We start from the raw sequence: 20333 nt of genomic DNA, 5'->3' as shown, positions 1-20333 counted from the left end.
GTATAATACATAATTATTCGTATTCAGGACTAGATAGATATAATTATGTATTGTATTGCTCGAAATTTCAATTCAAATTCATAGATTAGATTTTAGACTGGGTGCGGCGCACGTATCGATAGTATGTAAGCTGGTGGCTGAGGTATGTGCGTTAAGGATGCAGCTATAAGTTAGAGCGAGAAAGAGATATTTAGTTTGACCGCACCAGAAGGTCGCGGTGCAGGGCAGTAGTCTGTTACGGCTTTTAGAATATGTCTTGTAGAGTTTGTACGGAAAGCGAAGAGTCGTGGAATTTATTGGGCCCCATACATTCCACGACTCTTCTCTTTCCGCTCAGAGGGCTTATCGCGAACCAAGTTCAACGTGTTGCCTCCCTGTTACACGTACGTACGAATTTACAAGTGCGACAGAGAGGCAACACGTCGAACGTGGTTCGCGGTAGGCCCTCAGACTTTAGCTGTAACGAAATAGCTACGTGTAAAGGCATGAAAATAAAATAGAAAAATTTGAAAACGACCACTACTAGTTTACGTGTATTCATGCCAGTAAACCTTAGAAGCAGTAAACTGATTAATCCCATTAATAACTCTTTCCATTCTGGGCTATAACCGCGAAAATCGAAGTTCGCAAATTGCGGGCATTTTTCTCTGTCACGCTTATTACGCCTTCATTGGAGTAAAAGAGAAAGATCCCCGCAATTTGCGTATTTCGATTTTTGCGGTAGCCCCCCTGTCCCCCTGTACTCAATTGATTTCTAACGATTAATAATCGATTATACTTATAGTACTTATAAATTTATCTACTTAAACTTACACCCAACCAAACATTTTCACATGGCAACAAATTCAATGTCAGAAAAAATCGAACAACACGGTTGATTATTAGCAACACAAGTTTGTTTTCTGTTTGCTTTTGCTTTCTCTTGAACTTAATTATTTTTTATTATTTTCCCTAATTTTTTCGACAAAAACTGCCAGCCATATGCTGCTTTTCTTTCAGTAATGGCGAATCAGGAAATCAGTTTAAAATGGAACGGGTATCAAAACAACATTTTGACGAATGTTAAGGGCTTGTTTGACGATGAGGGGTTGTCGGACGTAACATTGGTTTCCGAAGGGTTTAGCTTCAAGGCTCACAAAGTTATTTTGTCAGCGAACAGTTCAGTGTTCAAGACAATTTTCCAGGTAAATAACAGTTTTTACATATGTGATTTGTGCGTCTAACTTTGCGTGACGCCTACGTGTTTTTTTTATAGCAAAACCCCCACAAGGATCCTATAATAGTGCTTCATGACATCAACACGGCGTCGCTGCGGACGTTGCTGACGTTTATGTACAATGGGGAGGTGAATGTGACCGAGGAATTTTTGCCCATGTTGCTGAAGACGGCAGAGGCGTTGAGGATTTGTGGTTTATCGACCGGAACTGATACCACCCGAGATGATGAGGTTTGTACTTGTTATTACATTCTTTCTTACAAATAGTAAATTAAATTATTTGAATTGTATTTTTAAGCAATCACACTAGGTACTATAGTATACCTATAAACTAAAAGAGTAGTCATATATGACCTGTAATATTATGTGCACTAAAGAAACCTCAGGCGAAGTGGCCAAGCCCTCCCATTAGAGTTGGTCAAAAATGCCTATCCTTTCAATGATTGCATGTACTCCAAAATTTGGGACGGCTACCGCATTTAATTGTGTGTTGTCACAACTGTTCGTTCCTGATTTAAGAATTGTCTTGTCATTTTCTGGTACACCCGTAGGACAAGCTTTGTTTGGTTTTGGGCTAGTTGATTGGTGTTAGTTTGTGCCCAAATTAGTTTTATTACTTAATTAGCAGTTTTACATAATTATGTTATATAAGCCGCCAACATTGCATGCCAATATGTAGGAGCCACTCCCTTTAATTGCTTGTTGCGCCTGCATTTAATTGCAACTATGTTTAAAGTACCTAACAATGCTTCCTGAATTAGGATGCAACAGAACTGGAGCAGGTTTTTTGTTATACTTAAGTACATAATAATGTTTTTGATTCTAATTTAACTAGCCAATTATCTGAAATAGATGCCAAACTGGTAACAATTTGCTACCTTTGAAGTACTTACTTACTTACTTACTGCCGTGGCGCAGCGACCCGAAGTGGATCTTGGCCTCTGACACTAAGGAACGCCATGCTTCTCTGTTTAGCGCCGTTTCTGTCCAATCGACGGCACCGAGCTCGTTCAGAAGATTTTGAAGTGATTTGATTTAAAATAACTAAATATAAGACAATCTCACACAAATCTACCCATCTCCACAGTAAGCTCAATAAGGCTTGTGTTGTGGGCACATGACAATATATATCACTAACACCTTATAAAACCAAAAACCCGTAAATGAAGTGTCAGACAATGGTATTTGCTATGTAAACAAAAGTCACTATTCATCATCAATATTCATCATTCTTTGACAATTTCAATATGGCGGTTTGTTTACATAGTTATCATTCCGTTCCATACCATTAGCATACCCATTCCATAGAATGATACGATTGTTGTGTATTTACAGAAACCAGCTAGTACTACCACTACAACTGCACAGCCAGCTAAAAAACGCAAGAAAAGCGAAACTGAAGATAACAACAACAAAACCAAGAAAACGGCTCCGACACCACCGAAACCTGATACTGGCACTAATCTTAGCACAATAGACTCCTTCAAAAATAATGTGAGTATGAAAAGAAGACAGTACAAACAATGTTTTTATTCCTCATCAGTTTAACTTATTTTCGTCACATCTCACAAAATTACTATCCATATAAGAGGATACTTGAGATTATGGTTACTAAGAGGACCCTAGGCTCTTTTAAAGTGGAACCAGTGCCCTGTTTATTAAAAGCTTGTAACTAGTAATACAAAGTGGAAGTCTCTTTTTGATAGCTTTTGTTAGAAAGGCTTGTATTAGTTACAAGCTTTTGATGAACAGGGCACAGGAAAGAACTAATATTAATGTGAGGAGGAGTGGGACTTCAGCCTCAAGGTCTTTTACCTTCAATTCCACACTTAGTTTCTCCAGATTGTTTGCACTCTTACATGCTAAATGACCGAAATATCGCACTATTTGTTGTTTAATTTTACTGTATTGGGTCTTGGCATTTCATTTAGAACCTTAAAATAACTTCTGCGGAGTTCTAATCCTAGAAACGGAACTATAACAAGGTTTTTTTATCTGCAATTTGTTTATAATGTCTATATATTATTACATCTTATGTTACAGAATCTTACGTTACAGAATATAGTGCCAAAACTGGAGCCCATTGATTCGCCGCTAACCGATTACTCGGGAGAAAACACAAACGACACAGACATCGCCCTCCTAGATGAAAACGAGAAAAAATACTCAACAAGCCCTGAAAGTTTCTCAAACAAATCCGTCTGCACTACCGCCTCAGGAGATCGTACCGTCAAAAAGTGGATTAACGAAGTCAGCAGCACGCAACCTTGTCTGAACATTAACGAAAAAGGCATAGACAATATTGATGATGATAAGGAATGCATCGAAATAGACAAGGAAGTGGAGACAGTGTTACAGAGTGGAACTATCGTTGAATCTCTAAGCATTACGACGGAAAACTTGAATTCTGTGTCCAGCGAGGCGCAGAATTGCAAAGGTTAGTTTTTGTTTGTTAGTGTATTAAATGCCCAGACTACCTTGCATAGAGTTCGCATTGTGAGGTATTTGATAAGACGTGCGGTCGCCTTACAAAGGCATTGTTATATCTAAAGTAGTACTACTACCACATCCAGTCGCATTTTATTAGCATCATACTGCACTATTTTCCACTATAATATTTCATGTTAAGCAGTAGGGACTTACCCCCTTATTCATAAAACTTTATGGGCCTGATTAGGTAAGTTAAATTATGTTGTATCCCTTTCTTACAAATACATAAGTCAAAATGATAGATAAAGACAAACGGTTATTAGCTAATTGACGTTTGTAGCGCGTTTATGTTTTAGATACGCGAAATATACATGTGAAGGTGGTAACACAGTTGAGATGAGCAGTTGCACCCTCATTCAATTCATATTCATTTGCAACCAAGTGGTTACAATAGACTCAATTAACAAAAACAAAGCTACATATAAAATTACTAGGACTTAATTAAAATTGGAAGACAAATGCCTGGTGTCCGCAAGTCTTACAATGCTACATCTAGTTTACTTACGTGTTTCTTTGTTATGATTCCTAGAATAGTGAACTAGAACAGTATGCGTGTTTTGTTCACCAAGTACCTATATATCTACCTTCACCAAGTCTAATTCCTTTGTGGTGCGTGCCGCGGCCGCTGCAGGGGTCCATCGAGTGTGCTGACATCTAAAAGATATGACACCCTCCGAAATATCTCCTCCTGAATTGGAACCTCCGACATCCTTCCAGAGGGCCTACAGCGAACCAATTTCGGTGTGTTGCCTCTCTGTCACACTTACGTACGAATTCACAAGTGCGACAGAGAGGCAATACGTCGAACGTTCGCGGTAGGCCCTCTGGAAGGGTGTCGGAGGTTCTAATTCACACACAACAAATCTTTTCCGCTATCTGGAGTTGTAATTGCCCCGCAGTCGAAAGTGTCCCCTTATCTACATCATACCTAGTTTTAATTAAAATGTATATGTCTGTTAGTCTTTGGTCTTGTCGCTCAAATCATAAATTAAAATAACTTAAAAATCGTTACGTTGTTTTCAGATAAAAACACGTGCTATGCCAACCCGTCGTTTCCCTGTCCGTTTTGCCCTCGCGTGTACAACAGCTGGGGGTATAGGAGGCGACACGTCAAATCTAGACATATGACGAACAGGTACGATTTATGTATAATATTAAGTTTAATTATTATTTAGGAAATACATCACACCAAAAATGTGATTGAGATGTCAATGGGACTCTGTTTTATCTTATACCTTTAACGAGCAATTCTTGTATAATTATTTATATACATATTTCGGGGACCTCGGAAACGACTCTTAACGATTTGGATGAAATTTGGTATACGAGGGTTTTTGGAGACGATCAATCCATCAAGTTAGGTCTTGTGTCTAGGGAAACGCGCATTTATGAGATGTAATATGTTTTCTGAGCAAAGCTTGGTCTCCCAGGTATTATTTTTTAATGTTGGATTGATGTGCTGAGTTTGGCGCTGGGGACGGCCACCTGAGTTTATTGTTGTTGATGTTTTACGTTTTTAAATTCGAATCCAGTATAGATGTATAGACAAAAGAATACTGATGCGTAAAATGCTGTCGCATATTTGGCAGCTATTGTGTAATGGTGGTATATTTATGACCTTACATCTTGTGGTAACGCCCGAACGTTCGACAATTCAGTGTGATATAATAACGTATTGGCGCCATACAGCAACAGCTCTGAGTCATTCCTTTGTCAATAAATCACTACATCATAAAACAATGTAGTCTGTCTGTTTGTATGTTCGACTAAACTCAAAAACTACTGAACGGATTTTCATGCGGTTTTCACCTATCAATAGAGTGATTCTTAAGAATGGCTTAGGTGTATAATTTGTGAAGCTTTACCCGTGCGAATCCGGGGCGGGTCGCTAGTAAATTACATTATGGATCAATCTTGCGCAAATTGTCTAGTCCTAACTCCACTCTACCAACAAGGCCAAACGACCGTTATTATGGTATCCTCGTAAGACCCAGCATATAATATAAAGTTTTCATATTTTTAATTTGAACCTTATTCAATATGTAAATTGGAACGAATTTCGTTTGTTTTAAAAAGGAACAAAAGAAATGCCACTTTATTTGGTTCATGAAAGGTTCAAATTACATACCTTTTAATGTACAATTTAGTCTCAGGAGGTAAATATTATTTTTTCAGCTGTGAAAGCTTGCCTGAACGCACTCGAGATGTCATTACCTACATCTAATCGACCCGATCTAATATTTATATTGTTTTCATACCCAATAACATATTATCCAAGTGAGATATTATGCGATATTGGTGTGTGGATGGTGAAAACAATTTTTGTTTTGCAAATGTGCTAGATCATTATTTTAATGTAAGTAATATACTATTTATTGATCACCAGTACCTACTGGTTGTATGGTTGCACAGGTGTCAGATATCAATTTTGCTGAATACACATGCTTCCAGCACATATGCAAAAGCAAAAGAAACGTATTTTTCATTCATATTCGTTTCGGTTTGGGTATAAAAATCAAGTTTTTGATCGAAGGTTCGGTTTCTGCCAAAAAATTGCCAAACTGCCGAAACTGTATTTTCGGTAGTGTCCGAAGTATCGGTTTCGGTAGGTTTCGGCATAAAAATCTTGTTTCGGCCCAAGGGTTGCTTCCGGCCGAAACTAGAGCAAAACCGATGCTTCGGTTTCAATTTCAGCAAAAAAATTGTATATGCCCGGACATAATTTTTTTCACCAGTTCATCACACTTGCTCGTAAAGCCCATTTTATCTCATCGGGTGTTATGGTTTTGGTTTTGTTTTGTCGTTACCTTATATAAACCTTAAACTTGACACAAAAATGGGAAGTTAGTCCAAGCATCCTTAGCGACAAAATATTGATAATAGTACAATAAGATAAGAGGGAAGGTCCAGTATTACAGTTAGACCAATAAAAGTTTGCAGCGATTTTGATAGCCCACGCAGTGCAAGTGTTATTTATTCGTCATAATTTTACAGAAGTTTGAAGTTGAAAATAACACTTCCACTGCGTGGACTATCAACATCGCTGCAGGCTTTTCTTGGTCTAACTCTATGTACGTTGAGTCGGATTAAGGGTTATGCTTCTATTTTCCTGTATAATTCCAGATTGTCCTGCAAATGGTGCGTCTCCATACTCCCATCCACCGGTGCCTGGTACTCCCACGCCACCAGAGCCCACGGCGTGCCCCACGAAGAGGCCCGGAACTCCCTAGTAGTCATGGTGGAGGCCCACGCAGTTCTAACCTTGAACGAGCCCAGCGTCGCCCAGTTATTGGGACAAGTGGGGATGGGAGATGGTAACGCAGTGGAAAAGACTGCTTAAGGTAGGTTTTTTGAATGTTTATGAGCGGGCCCCGGGGCTATTATAGGTCTACTTATCTCAGGCTGTTAGTAAAGTTGCACGGTGATTTTGTAGTAGAAGGTAGCTGGGAATAAAACTAGCTATATTCTGAAACACACCCGACTTGTTAGTAGAAAAAGGCGCCAAATTCAAAGTTTCTCTGGGAAGTCAACTCTTTGCGCCTCTACTGGTGGCAGTCACCCTCTGAAGAGAAGAGCAACCTTTTGCCTACTAAAGAGATTTTTCGACCATCTCCATGCGTCGGATGATGGAAATCAAGGGTTCCATGGATTCGTTTGGTTCCAGATACATACTTAACATAATTCAAATTCATCCAGCCAAGCCTTCTAGTCCATAGCGGGCCATAATAATTTAATACCAACTGCCTCAGTTAAACAGTAGACCTATATACGCTTTTTTCTCATGTGAAATTAACTGTAACGTATGTTTGGAAATTTTTTATCTTGTATCGGATTGCAAGTGGATTTTAGATTAAGAAACATATTTTTGATATGATATTAAAATGGGAATTAAAGGTCGTGTCTTGAGCTTATAATAATATTGAGATATTATTAAAAAGCAAATTATAAATTACGTATACATAAATCTCTGAAAGATTCTATAGTCTAGTAGCGTGTATGAACAGTGAGAAGATTTCTGGTCTCTTATATTAATGAATATAGTTTCGTATTTTTAAAGATTAGAATACAATGATAATTATTCGGCCCATATTTTGTGTGTAGTATTCGGGCAATAACTAATTGTATGGTCAGTCTATTTTTTCGAGTAAGGCCAGTAAAACGGTAATATGGTCAGTAAGAGCACCTGTTTCTTATTTGCACTTCAGCATATTATAACTATAATAAGTCAAATCAATGAATTGTATGCATAACAACTTATAGTCTGAAGTGACAGAATGATTATATTCGAACTGAAATAATATTATTTTAATCATTAAGGAAAATGTCCTAGCACTGCTACTGCTAGTTATCACCTTGTTTAAGTACATAAATGTTTACGTAATATTAATATGTCATGTCCCAGGTTTACATTATAACTAAGATTTTAGTAACTCACCTGCATACTAGAGATTAATCTTAATACATACATAGGCTACATTGCAAAAGGCAGAAAACTAAAATGTGAAAATAAGGGTAGCATGACAACATTGGGACATTTTGCTTTTATTTGAAGTAACAAAGTATCAAATTTCGTGTTGCGACATCGATGTAACCAATTTATTTTATTTTATTTTAATTATTGATTACATTTGCATTATATTTTTTAACAATACGGTTGTTTTGTTGTATATTTATTGTTTTGTAATGATCTCAATAATAGTGGTGAGACGCTCAAGAATTATGATTTAGAATTAATAGGATAGGACATCACACTGGATTAGTATGAAACTTGTATGGCTTCTCTAGGTCATAATTGAGAAGTATAAAAGGATTTCTCTAGTTTAATTTAAGGAGAGCCAAATCAAGATAATCTCATTACTTATAATTAAATGTAAGTAACATTGCTTATTATTAAATGTTACTTAAAGGACAAATTAGTGTCTTATTATATTCGTTCAGAAAAAAGGTGAATATTCGAGCGTTTTCCTCGGAGATGCCTATGATCGCTGACGGTAGTAATAGTACAGTCAAAAGTTTTAATTTGTGACCCATTTTGTACCTTGTTACAGTGAGGTCTATAGCGACTATCACATTGATTGTCACTGTGACAAGGTACAGTCGCCATCAGATATATCGGAGCGGCCGAGCTGCTCAAAAATATCTGAATACGCACTCTAGCGCCTTGACAATAGAGTCGTGTTCAGATATTCGTGAGCGCCTTGGCTGCTCCGATATATCTGATGGCGACTGTACGAAATCGGTCATAATTTATTTAAAATTTATCGTCAGTACTATCTTTGGATGAAATTAAAAAGGATAATTTAAGCCTTTAAGCAGATATGAGTATAATAGCTTATTATTAAATTTTCTGTTGAGCTATTGACCAAAATAAACGCTGAAAGTTTACAAAGAAAGGTTCTGCAAAATATCGACTATTCTTTTGGTGTCTTGGTGTGATGTCCTATTCCTATTGTTCTTTAGCGTTTCATGTATTTGACTGAATAAATAGAGCTTAAGATTTACATTATATTATAAGTTTGAGATCGTAATATTTTTATATGCTTTTGAACCTAAAACTTAAGATAGAATGTAAGTCAATTAATATGATATTCGGCAATAAACCTTTAGAATGTGATTTCTGAGATAAAAATATATATTTAAAAAACGAAAAAGATATTTGGACAGTATTTACGAACTCTAAGTAAAAGAGCACTAAGTATATCAAAAAAATTAAAGAACTGTGGGAAGAAAATAAGGAAAATAATAATAAAAAAACATATTTTTCGTACTAATATTTATGTGTTATTATTATATTAAGATAATGTAAGGCAGTTGAAGATTTGTGATTATTAAATGACAATTATATAAGTTGTATAACCACTGGATTCTACGGGCATTCGAACACAAGTGACATAATTAATAAATTAGGTACTGCGGTAAATTCTTATGAAAAACATATCATAAAACTCTTTACAAATTTCTATGAGCTTCATTATCATTATAACATTACAGTAAATGAAAAGATATCTCAGTAAGTCAACAAACTGAAACTGGAAACAAAGTATATAAATGTGTCTGTAAATACTTATAATTTCCGGATTTGTATGTAGTTAATGTAATTATACAACGCTTTTTTACTTTTGCATTGGTTTCAATATTGAGATTTAATATAGGCTCGGGAAATTGATTATTCCACTAATCCCAACAGGTCACTGAAATTATATATTAATTATTTTACTAAAAATTCGGACTTATTACCGGAATACTGAAGTTGTTTTGTATTTTTGGAGCGTCTGACGGAATCCGGATGACATGTCAATAAATGCGTGTCTGATTTGTGAGTATTTTTTTCCAATTTGTCGAATTAAAATGGTAAAAATGGACATACCAAAAAGAGATACCAACAACGAGTTGCACTATATTTTTAAATTTTGCTTGTTTAAATGCGTTGTTAAATTGCAAAGCTATTACAAATTCATCGATCATTTTTATGCAATCTTTCTAAGGTATTCTCTAAAAGCAATGGCACTAATATTGTATTAGGTATTACATTCGACCACTCAATCTACATTATAAGAAAATTATTGTAATAAGTTACCAAAGCAATTTCGATAAGTTAGATTATAGCTAGCTATGAGATAAGTGAAACTTGATATATTATTTTTATATGACGTGATGGATCCTTAAAATATATGTTTGAAAGCGAGTCAGTACATGCCATGATCTGCTTTAATATTGTATTCAGTATACTTATCTCTATTGAGACTCAAATTATATTCTACTTAGTAGTCTTAACATTGAAATCTTATGATTCACATAAAACGTGTGGCTTTAAAACTAAAATGTCAAAAATATTAATAGTGTTACGCCATAATAATGCTAGAGTAAAAGAGAATGTTTGCGGACTTCCATTGGGGATTAAATATATTTTTTACAAAATACCATTCTCGTTTCTATTACAAGTCTGTTACCATTCCTTCGACGCTGAATCCTGGCGCTAAGACTACTTTTTGGCGTGGCCGGCTATCTCTGTTTTCTACCGGTGATCGCACTTCTCTGTTTTCTACCGGTGATCGCACATCTCTGTTATCTACCGGTGATCGCACATCTCTGTTATCTACAGGTGATCGCACATCTCTTTTATCTACAGGTGATCGCACATCTCTGTTATCAACAGGTGATCGTACATCTCTGTATTCTACAGGCGACCGACTTTCTAAATCAGGTGTAACACTGCTCCTTTTTGCGGCCGATATGATAAGTTCCCTGGAGTCTTTTCGCACGAATTCTCTACTCATAGGCCTCGGCGGTGCCGGGCCTTTTGTCGAAGGTTTAGGTGTAGGGGTCTTGCGAGGTTCTGGCTTGTCCTCCCACATGCCGTTGTCAGTTTCACCTAGTCGTTTCATCGATGCCCTGTTTCGCGGCGTCTTTTTCAACATTGCCTGGAAGTTGAACGGCGGGTCGTCGTCGTTCAAGTCGCCTGTCGATTTTGCCATCGCCTGGAGTTCCCTTATGGGGTTGTTCATGTCTTGAGAATTGACGCCGTATAGACTTCGGCTGTAACTTGTTTTTCGTAAGCTTTGGTTGGTGTTTTCTAAAACGTCGGCGTCGTCATGGGCGCCCGCCCAAGGTGCTGGAGGCTGGTAGTAAGATGTGTTGGTGGAATAATTGGGTTTCTTCTTGTAGACTGCGGGCCGATTAGCCTCTTTTCTGGATGGGGTCCTGTCTACTTTAGGAGGTTCTTCTGGCGGTAATTTGGGCACGGGCTGCGTGGGATCTCTGCAGAACGGCACGTTTATGAGCGTCTGAGTGCCGGTGGTGGCCAGGCTGGGCGAAGTTTGTGCTGATGCTGAACTGAATCTCCGTTGCAGCGGCTCATCCCATTGCTCGTGGTCGGAGTCACATAGACTGGCAAATGTGTCACTATAATAAAATTAAATAATGCATTGAAAAAGGAGTTAACTACTTATGTAAAATACGAGTATGAAAGCGCACTGTGTTTAGTGATGTTAGGAATGGGCGCTTCGTTGTGAAGACAAACTATCAAGTGTCGAATCGGTGAAAATAATTTTTTTGGGGGAAAGGATAGGTATTTGTAGCCCCTGAATTCGCAATTGATGGAAACAATATATTGTACACTGATACCAAATTGTTACCTGCTTTTAACCGCCGGATCACACATATAAGAAGTATCGTAGTACTGAAGCTGGTCGATCCTGAATGGAAGTTTCCAGACGCTGGGCGGGCTAGAGCCAAGGAAGTCCTTTCCTTTGGCGTTAGGGTCCACTCTGTCCAAAAGCACGGAGGTACTGCTGTTTAATAGTGATTCTAGCAACGACTGGTTGTAGATATGCACCTGAAAATAATTCAACAAGTTGTTTTATTTCTCTTTTCCATGTGTTCTCAATCTCATAGAGGGCACATATGTGATTATTGTCATACGTCATTGTTGTCATCTACAGTACCAATATACATGGGCCCGTTTCTCAAAAGCTTGTAACTTGTAATACAAGCGGATGTCAGTTTTTGACTTCTTTTGTTAGAAAGAGACTCCCATTTGTATTACAAGTTACAAGCAAGCAAGTTACAAAAAAAAAGCCCCTGGTTTATAATAAATGATTTATACTAGGTAAGTCTTTAGGTACTGCTGGCTTAATTTCATCGTCTGTGTTTGTTACTTAATAAGGTAGCAAGACATACTCCCAAAAAGTGGACATACCTACTAGTACGTATTACAACAAGAATAGGCCTTAATTGTCTGATGCTTTTGAACTACAACATCTATAATATTACCTGCTGTGAAAAATGCACCAAATCCTGGTATCTAACAGCTCTGTACTGCAACAGAACTTGGAAGATTGACCGGCTTTTCCACTTCATGGCATACCTCTTCAGAAATAAAGCGGTCTCTTCATCGATTTGACCGGTTGATTTGTTTATAAGGGGCCCATAAGCTTTCCGGACCATGTAACCTCTGTACGCTGAAAATTGATTAAAAGTAGAATTAGTAATTTAAAAGTAACGATAGAAACAATAATTCGTTCATTCGTCTTACCTTTCTGTATAAGTAATGCGGCTTCATCCTCTGTCACATTCATAGACTGTTGTTTCTTTAGTTCTTTAACTGAAACCACAGCAGTTTAAGTTAGTAAGTGTCCTTTTTGAACACTCTCTCTCCAGAAGTACCTAAGTTAGTAATATCGTAAAACCTCCTATATATAGTCCAGTCAGCAGCAGAAGTTACGCGCTCTTATTCTCTTAACAATAAAGTCGCGTCTCGCATCAAGAACATTTTGATCACCTACCCGCTCAGCAACTATTGCTGCTGACTGTTCAAAAGCTCCCAACTAAATATGGTCCAAAACTAACTCGAATATCTATGTTTCGCTGTGATTATTATTTGAATGTTGCAGTTCTAAGGCAAAATATTCTCATAAAAGGAAGAACTAACTCGGGTATCACCAAAAAGATGTGGACCATAATATACTTAGTTGTTAACTGAACTATGGGTCTACATTGAGATTATTTAATTGAAGCGTAAGTTGTGCTGGAGGGTCGCGCATTTAAAAACGACTGATGAACGCTAAACTTACTGTGCTGAGCTTTCGACTTGCTCTTTACTGCTTTTCTTCTAGCAAGGTAAGCTCTCATCATGCATTGGACTTTTACAATCTTCTTTACTTGTGTTTCATATAACCTGCATTACATTAAGTTAGTTAGATACACTATAGGTATGACTTGTAGAATCAGATCAAATTGGTTATAAAAATGACAGTCGAAAAAATATACCTGGCTAAAAATTCTTCATTGTAGTATTTCAAGAATACTTTTGTCTTGCCCAGCTCCCAACCCTCCATTTTGAGCCGAATCAGCAATAACCTGCAGTTATCTTTTGTCACCTCCACATTTTCATCAAAATCGAAGGCTAGGAAACGGTACCTGCAAACATATTGATGTTTGTAAATAAATCTGATAAACTTTATATGATCTTAGATCGGGAGAATTTATTTTATTACCTTCTAATAAATTCAGCAAAAGGTATACGACACGGAAAACCATTTTGTCTTGCTTTTGCAGTGTCCAAGATAGCAAGAGCTCTCAGTTGCTGCCGTACAACTTCTGTCTGAAAACCTCTAGGGTTGTCGTTCAGATCAGCCCGAATGCAACGGACGTAGTGGGTGCCCCCGCTCCCTGGACCTACAGAAAGCTGCTTCAGGATTTCTAAACTTGTGGCTCGGTAAGTGGCAGCCGCTGTTCTCATTCTATGTACTTGTGAAAACTGTCCTTTAGACATTGTGTTAAATTTCTGAAAAGATAACCAAGAAATATTACGAACTGGAAGCAAAAATATCTCAGAACTCTCAGAAGTCCACGCCAGCTTTCAGTGGCGGATTTGCAGTCTGCCGCCCTAGGCCCCAGGTCCGTGTAGCTGCCCTTTTCTCAGCACTCATAATATTGACTACATCTTAAGTTATTTCTTGGTTATTATCATTGAAATTTTTGTCATAATTTGCCTCCCCTAATATCTTGCCGCCCTAGGCCCGGGTCTACTTGGCCATAGGGCAAATCTGCCACTGCCAGCTTTTGCATACACTATACTTACACGAGCTTTGGTATTTTCCATATCTTTCTCAGACTTTGACTTCACCACGGTTACTTTCGGCTGACTTGAGCATACAGTCAAATTGCCTGTTTTGGTTAACTTGTTTCTAAATAATTCCTGGACTGTGGTGTTAATTGATGCTCTCATAGTTTCTATCATTTCTGGTGGCAGGAAGTCTTTATTTTTATCGGCTATTTCTCTGGCGTCATAACTGACTTTTCCAGTATAGTGTGCAACGCTGAATTCATGGCTACCGGACAACTTTATGTATGGACCTTTGCAGGATGTTCGAATGGTACCTGAAATTATAAATGTGAGTATTATGTAATTTCGCTGATGAGGTTTGATAAATGCAATGGACACGTTTACTGGAAAGCCTTCACTTACTCATGATAAATTCTTGTCCACTTCCAGTACGACTAGCTTCATCTAAAATATAAAAGAGGCCAAGTGGTCTTCCCATTAGCTGATCGACCGATTGCTTATTGTCATAGAAATGTAAAGCGACTACATCAACCTCTTCATCTGCAGTTTCTTGCATTTCCCAAGCAAACACTCGCTGATTGTACAGAAATTGTATTTGCTCATTTGTCGTGTTCACTATCAGTTGTTCTAAGCGATTTCTATGAAAGCATTCAAATCCAAACATGTCCAACAAACTCACTGAATATTTATCTCCACTGCAATGATTATAAAAATATATGTAAAAATAAATCTTTAATGTGGTAGCAACAAGGCTATTAATAATTAATGTCTTTATTGAAAGACAGGATACTTACAATACTGATCTCATAAAAGATAATTTGGAATTTATTAAATTAATCATCCAATCGATCAGTCGTTTGTATAATGCACTCGCTAGCATGTCGCGTGCATCTCTAGCTTCATCCGTGGAATGTTTTCTTTTCACTGCTGTCCCTCTTTCGATTAAACAGTAGTTGAGAAGCGCCCACATAAACTTCACCTCCTCAAGAGACAATAGTTTGGCAACTTTCTTTGCTTCGTCAGGATTCTCGATCTCTGCTGTTCCATTCTTCCCGTCTTTAAATCTGACATTACCAAGCGTGAGAATAGCCGCTAGAATTGTTTCAAACATGATAATATCCTCTTGCTCCCAATCTAAAGCTGTGAGATTTTCTATGAATTCCTTATATTTAGAAACATTTTCTGCTGGAGTTTCTCGTACAGATTTTTTTAATTTTCTTGGTTCTTCTTGTATCCTTAAATACCGATGCTTTCTGTTTTTCTCAAGTGATAGTTCATCTAGCCTGTTTCCGGCTTCCATGGCATCATAAAAATAATAAAGTAGATCGAAATTTGCGTGGGACCTAAAACAATATGCAATGTAAATTTAATAAATTCTTTAAAATAGGATTAAGAATGAAACTTTATAAAAGATTTGAAATCTTAACACTTGCATATCCGTTGATGAGACTCTCCATTTTTCCAGTTGATATAACCAAAATATTGCTCCGCTTAACTTTCCAGAACTTCCATAAGTTACTTGAATTTGGAAGATAGCTCTTGTTGAATGTGCGTTGATAGGGGTGCCAGCACTTATAGCTGCTTGAATAACATTCTTAGCCCTTTCAATCCTGTCCGCAACGTTGTTCTTCATAGCTCCTAAATGAGTTAGGTGTCGTAATGCGTGGTTCATATTGGTTGTTTTGCCAGATTTACTTTCTCCAGAAAACACAATATGTTGAGGTTCATTGTGATGAAGAGCATCTTGATAAGCTCCGTCAGCTACAGCGAATATATGAGGTTCGTTGTCAGATCTTGATTTGCATTCGTACTTTTTGTGATACTAAAATAAAATATTAGGTTCGTTAAATTCCAATTTAAAATTATTTCGACATGTTATTAATGTAAAATTCATACATACTTCTTCGTTGTAAATATCTTCGTGCGTATTTGGATTGAGTATAAGAAGAACATCGCCAATAAATGAAGTAAAATAACCTTTTGCTAGTTTAGTCTGCAGTTCTGCTAGAATACTATCTTCTGTGAGTACTTCTAGAGCAGCTAGATCTTCTACTTGCATAGTCTCTGATTCGCTTACACCTTCCGTTGTCAGAAGACCATTTTTGATTATCCTTTCTGGAGGTTTACGTGGAAGTTCTTTATCTTTTAACTCGAAAGCTAACATTTTTAACTCGGTGGTTAACTGTAATTCATATAAATCCAATTAAAGGACAAACACTGACATAATATTCATTTTATTTTTACTACTTATATCGTTGTAAGCTTTCCTTATTTGACATGAAACTTACATGAAAATCGTTTTCTGGAACAGATTGTATAAATGGATGTTCTTCTAACTCCATAGCGTATGGCCGATGTTCAGGGTTCTTCTCAAGGCATCTGTAATTGATATATTTCGTAATAAGAACCCTTGCCACGGACTGGCAAATAAAAGCATTACAACTTACAACATTACTTACTCTGTTATAAAGTCGTTAATCTCATTAGACCACATAGCTGGCCTATTGACACTAGGTGGGGGATTCCTTACGATTTGAAACAATGCCCTTGTCGGATGCATGTCCTGAAAGGGTGCTTTAGAATCTGCCATTTCAATCGTCGTTATTCCCAATGCCCACACATCGGCTCTGTTTCCGTATCCATCACCAGCTATCACTTCCGGTGCCATCCACCCAGGCGATCCTATATTCGTCCTAGCTTTGTCCAGAGAACTATTCAATCTCTTGGACAACCCAAAATCAGATAGCTTTACTTCCCCATCCTTTGTTATTAATATGTTGCTGCACCTCAGATTGCGATGCATCACCTTGTTCTCATGCAAATAAACCAGCGCCTAGAACAAGATTGAAGCTGAATTGATTGCACCAATCAGAGGAGTCAACACGTGAGCTTGACAGGTAGTGATGGAGCGACCGCCCCTTAGGTACAGTGTTCCATTACGGTGTATCGGATTGTTAGGACGGCTCGGCGATACTAATGTCAGTGTCAGTCAAGGGCCCACGCCCCCGAGATTCATTGGGGCCTATTTGCATACGTATCGGGCCCTGAACTGTCGCAGGCGGCCTGTCTGCGCTCTCTACTGTCTGGTATATCAGTTTGCTTAATGCGTTCATTACGATCGTTTAAGAGTTAGGGATGTGATCGAACTCTGTTGTTGTCGATGCTTATTTATAATTTTATGGGTTGATATATTGATACAAATTTAAGCTTACAAAATTATGGCAACTGTATAGGGTTTGAATTCAATAGTAAGTATCCATATTTTATTGGCCGTATGTTTTGCCCTACTTTTAGATACTGACGATGTGAGAATTAAGTGGCAAAATGGTTATAATATTTAGTAATGTATCTACTGCACACATTAAACTGTAAAGTGTATTCTTATTACTGATCTAATCAGAATTAGATTGTACCAGTTTCTACCACAACGCTTTTTCTTAACGATAGCTTTTCAATGATAATTTAGAACCTGGGTGCCTAGGATACCAATAATAACATCTTATCTAAGCTGAAGACAATATACTAGTAGGTACGCTTTGAATAAGCCCGATGAATAAGAAAAAGGATATAAAGTTTATACGCAACAAAATAAATAAACTTGCTCCAACCCAGTGATAGATAAAATAACAGTTTCCTATGTCTATGTTCTTACTTGACCGGCTTCACTTTGTTGCCGTCGGTTTTACTAAAGTATCGATAGTTTAGTTTCCCACCGCAAACAGAATTTTATCGTACGTTACGAGATGCAACATCGATAGATATGCATGGGAGATCTGCCGAAGAAGAAGGACGGAGCACCGGTATTGTGAACCAAGTGGCTTGCATAAAGATAATACGCATTTAACCAACGGGAATTCCTAAGAGTCTTATGGGATCAGTTCAAATTCTGAGATTGTAGACTTTGGAGTGAAGATAGTAAGGGCAGTTATCGGATGTTGTGGAAGTGTTCGCGGGATCCTTGGCTACCGAGCAGAGGGTCCGTATATCTTGTGTGCGCGAGCATTATTTACGATAATTGAGCGATGCGCCGCGATGGGGGGCCGTCATGGTGTTGTCGGGCGCGCTTCGACATTCGCATCGACAAGTTCGACTGTTCCGTCGCGAATCACATCAAATAAAGCGGCGTGCATTTTAAGTAATGGCCCTAGATAGTATACCAATACGTGGACTTCGCCGGGCAATATTTTATTCCACGTCACGTGAGCAGGCATCGCTTGGACAAAGATCCGAGAACAATTGAGTTTGCATTCAAAGTACCAACCAATTGATTCAGCCGTTGAAAGGTGGACTGGCAGGTCCTTTGTTTTATAAACAGCCATCCCTACTCGAATGTGACGAGAGACATGTTTATAGTCAGTCGAATATGGGCTTACCTTGATCGTATATTTGAGGATGTAAGCGATGTGTTCCTCGGACATTTTTCTGTCGGCCGTGTTCAGTTTTCTGACAATATCGATGACAGATCCGCATTCACACAACTGCAAAATGGACGGTATACCGATCTGAGTTATGCATAGCTTTAGCGAGACGAGAAAGGAAGATTTATGTGCTGTTCGTGGACAAGTGGCTGGCCTTTCAGTCGTACTAAATTTATGCTTCTTACCTCGAGAACGAACCAAATCTTCTTAACACCTTCCGACCTCTCACAAAATACTCCATAGAAATCTATGAGATTGGGGTGTTGTGTAAGGTCCCTGAGGCACTTGTATTCTTCATTGATGTGCACTTCTGTGTCATCGTTGTACGTTTGTATTTTGATGGCGACCGCCTTTCGAGCAGCCTGGCCGTCTGAAGCTTTGAAGACTTCACCGAAGATGCCTGAGCCAAGCTTCTTATCAAGGCTGTACCTCTCTGTCGGACTTGGCAAAGACGATATATTTAAATAGTCCGTCATTTTGGTTAGTCATGGGACGTTTTCTTGTTTAAAACTCTTGATCCAAGGGTTTTTCTTGCGTCACTGGAAGTAATCTGAAGACACGACACTGGTTTACGAACTTACTTAATTATTATATTGATTGCACTTTTATTTTATAGATGCAATTGCACTGACTTACCTCCGCCGTTGTGGGCTCCTCAACCCCGAGTGGCATCGTCGTCGGAGCCCCGTCAAGTGCCCGGGCTTCGGACTTAGTTCTAATCCCTCGTAACAGTATTAGATCATAATGCCTTCCGACCTTGCGCGCGCTGGATAGCTTGGTGATTAGGGACGAGTGGGGTTTTAATTACAGTTGGTTGTATGTAAGGCGGCCGGGTCAAGGTCCGAATTAAAGTTCTAAGAGGTAAGACTAAGCAGAAATGAGGATACGAAGGATACATCTAGAGATAAAGTAACCTCGTATCGTTTGGTTAATTATATACTATGTCGGCGTTATTGAGCAGTAATAATTAGCACCTGAAAATACATGACTAAATACATATTTAGAGGTAGGTAATGAACAAACATCGTATACCTATTTTCCAGGTTTTTTTTTTGGTGTAGCAGAGTGACGTTAACGGAATTGGTATAGATAATTTCAACCGAAATGGTAAATTAAGGTTAATATTAACGTAATTAACGCTAATTAATCATTACGGTCGAAATTATTTATACCATTTCCGTTAACGTTAACACCACTCCGCTGCACCAAAAATGCTGGAAAATGTACGATGTCTGGTAATGAATTACTTTACCGATCGCTTCAAGAGAGATTTTAATTCACTAAATGTACTGGAATAATTTTGCATGAGATCAAATCCTAAATGCAATTTTACTTTTAATTCTGCTGTTATGATCGAACGCGGCAGGAAAATACCCATCTGTTCTAAAATTATCAAAAATAGCTGTCAGGTTTTGACCCATGCGTTTGTTTAAATACAATAGTAATACGCATAACTAATTAGACTGACAAGTCCAAGCAGTGAGATGTTTCTGTAAACATCCCTACAATCAGTCAAACGTATCAACTAGATCATTCAAAAGCTTCCAACTTACATTCATTGTTCGAAACACAATCCATCAAGCCAACAGCTACTGATGGAGCGGAGGTAATGCTAAATAGCAGAACATGCAGACACAATAAC

At 38.0% G+C, this 20333-nt stretch overlaps 2 protein-coding genes across 3 annotated transcripts; one reads left to right on the top strand and one right to left on the bottom strand.

Annotated features, from left to right (window-relative positions):
• Window positions 1-879: 879 nt before the first annotated feature.
• On the top strand, window positions 880-10627 carry LOC134663519 (uncharacterized). 2 transcript variants are annotated; one of them, XM_063519912.1, is made up of 6 exons: window positions 880-1184; window positions 1256-1447; window positions 2552-2710; window positions 3275-3653; window positions 4730-4841; window positions 6830-10627. In XM_063519912.1, exons 1-6 carry the CDS (start codon window positions 1002-1004, stop codon window positions 7044-7046), a joined length of 1242 nt encoding a protein of 413 aa, XP_063375982.1. In that variant the 5' UTR covers window positions 880-1001; the 3' UTR covers window positions 7047-10627. The 2 variants fall into 2 exon arrangements, with proteins under 2 accessions (XP_063375982.1, XP_063375981.1); XM_063519911.1 differs by having other exon boundaries at window positions 3260-3653.
• On the bottom strand, window positions 9465-19249 carry LOC134663537 (neither inactivation nor afterpotential protein C). The gene is made up of 16 exons (XM_063519934.1): window positions 18877-19249; window positions 18647-18751; window positions 16733-17106; window positions 16562-16652; window positions 16174-16455; window positions 15707-16095; window positions 15068-15616; window positions 14676-14968; window positions 14289-14587; window positions 13702-13991; window positions 13475-13624; window positions 13279-13382; window positions 12741-12809; window positions 12479-12666; window positions 11842-12041; window positions 9465-11608 (listed from the first exon to the last, which is right to left on the bottom strand). The coding sequence occupies exons 1-16, from the start codon at window positions 19165-19167 to the stop codon at window positions 10642-10644; spliced, it is 4641 nt and encodes a 1546-aa protein (XP_063376004.1). The 5' UTR covers window positions 19168-19249; the 3' UTR covers window positions 9465-10641.
• Window positions 19250-20333: the final 1084 nt, after the last annotated feature.

Source organism: Cydia fagiglandana, chromosome 4 (assembly GCF_963556715.1).
Source record: "Cydia fagiglandana chromosome 4, ilCydFagi1.1, whole genome shotgun sequence".
In the NCBI taxonomy this organism is placed as follows: Eukaryota; Metazoa; Arthropoda; class Insecta; order Lepidoptera; family Tortricidae; genus Cydia; species Cydia fagiglandana.
This window is presented reverse-complemented; position numbering and strand designations above follow the sequence as displayed.

Coding starts and splice junctions, on each gene's coding strand:
- LOC134663519 (XM_063519911.1), top strand. CDS start 1,002: ATGGCGAATCAGGAAATCAGTTTAAAATGGAACGGGTATCAAAACAAC. Junction 1,448..2,551: donor ATACCACCCGAGATGATGAG/GTTTGTACTTGT, acceptor GTGTATTTACAG/AAACCAGCTAGTACTACCAC. Junction 2,711..3,259: donor TAGACTCCTTCAAAAATAAT/GTGAGTATGAAA, acceptor CTTATGTTACAG/AATCTTACGTTACAGAATAT.
- LOC134663537 (XM_063519934.1), bottom strand. CDS start 19,167: ATGACGGACTATTTAAATATATCGTCTTTGCCAAGTCCGACAGAGAGG. Junction 15,617..15,706: donor AGAGTCTCATCAACGGATAT/GCAAGTGTTAAG, acceptor ATATTGTTTTAG/GTCCCACGCAAATTTCGATC. Junction 12,667..12,740: donor CGCATTACTTATACAGAAAG/GTAAGACGAATG, acceptor ATCAATTTTCAG/CGTACAGAGGTTACATGGTC.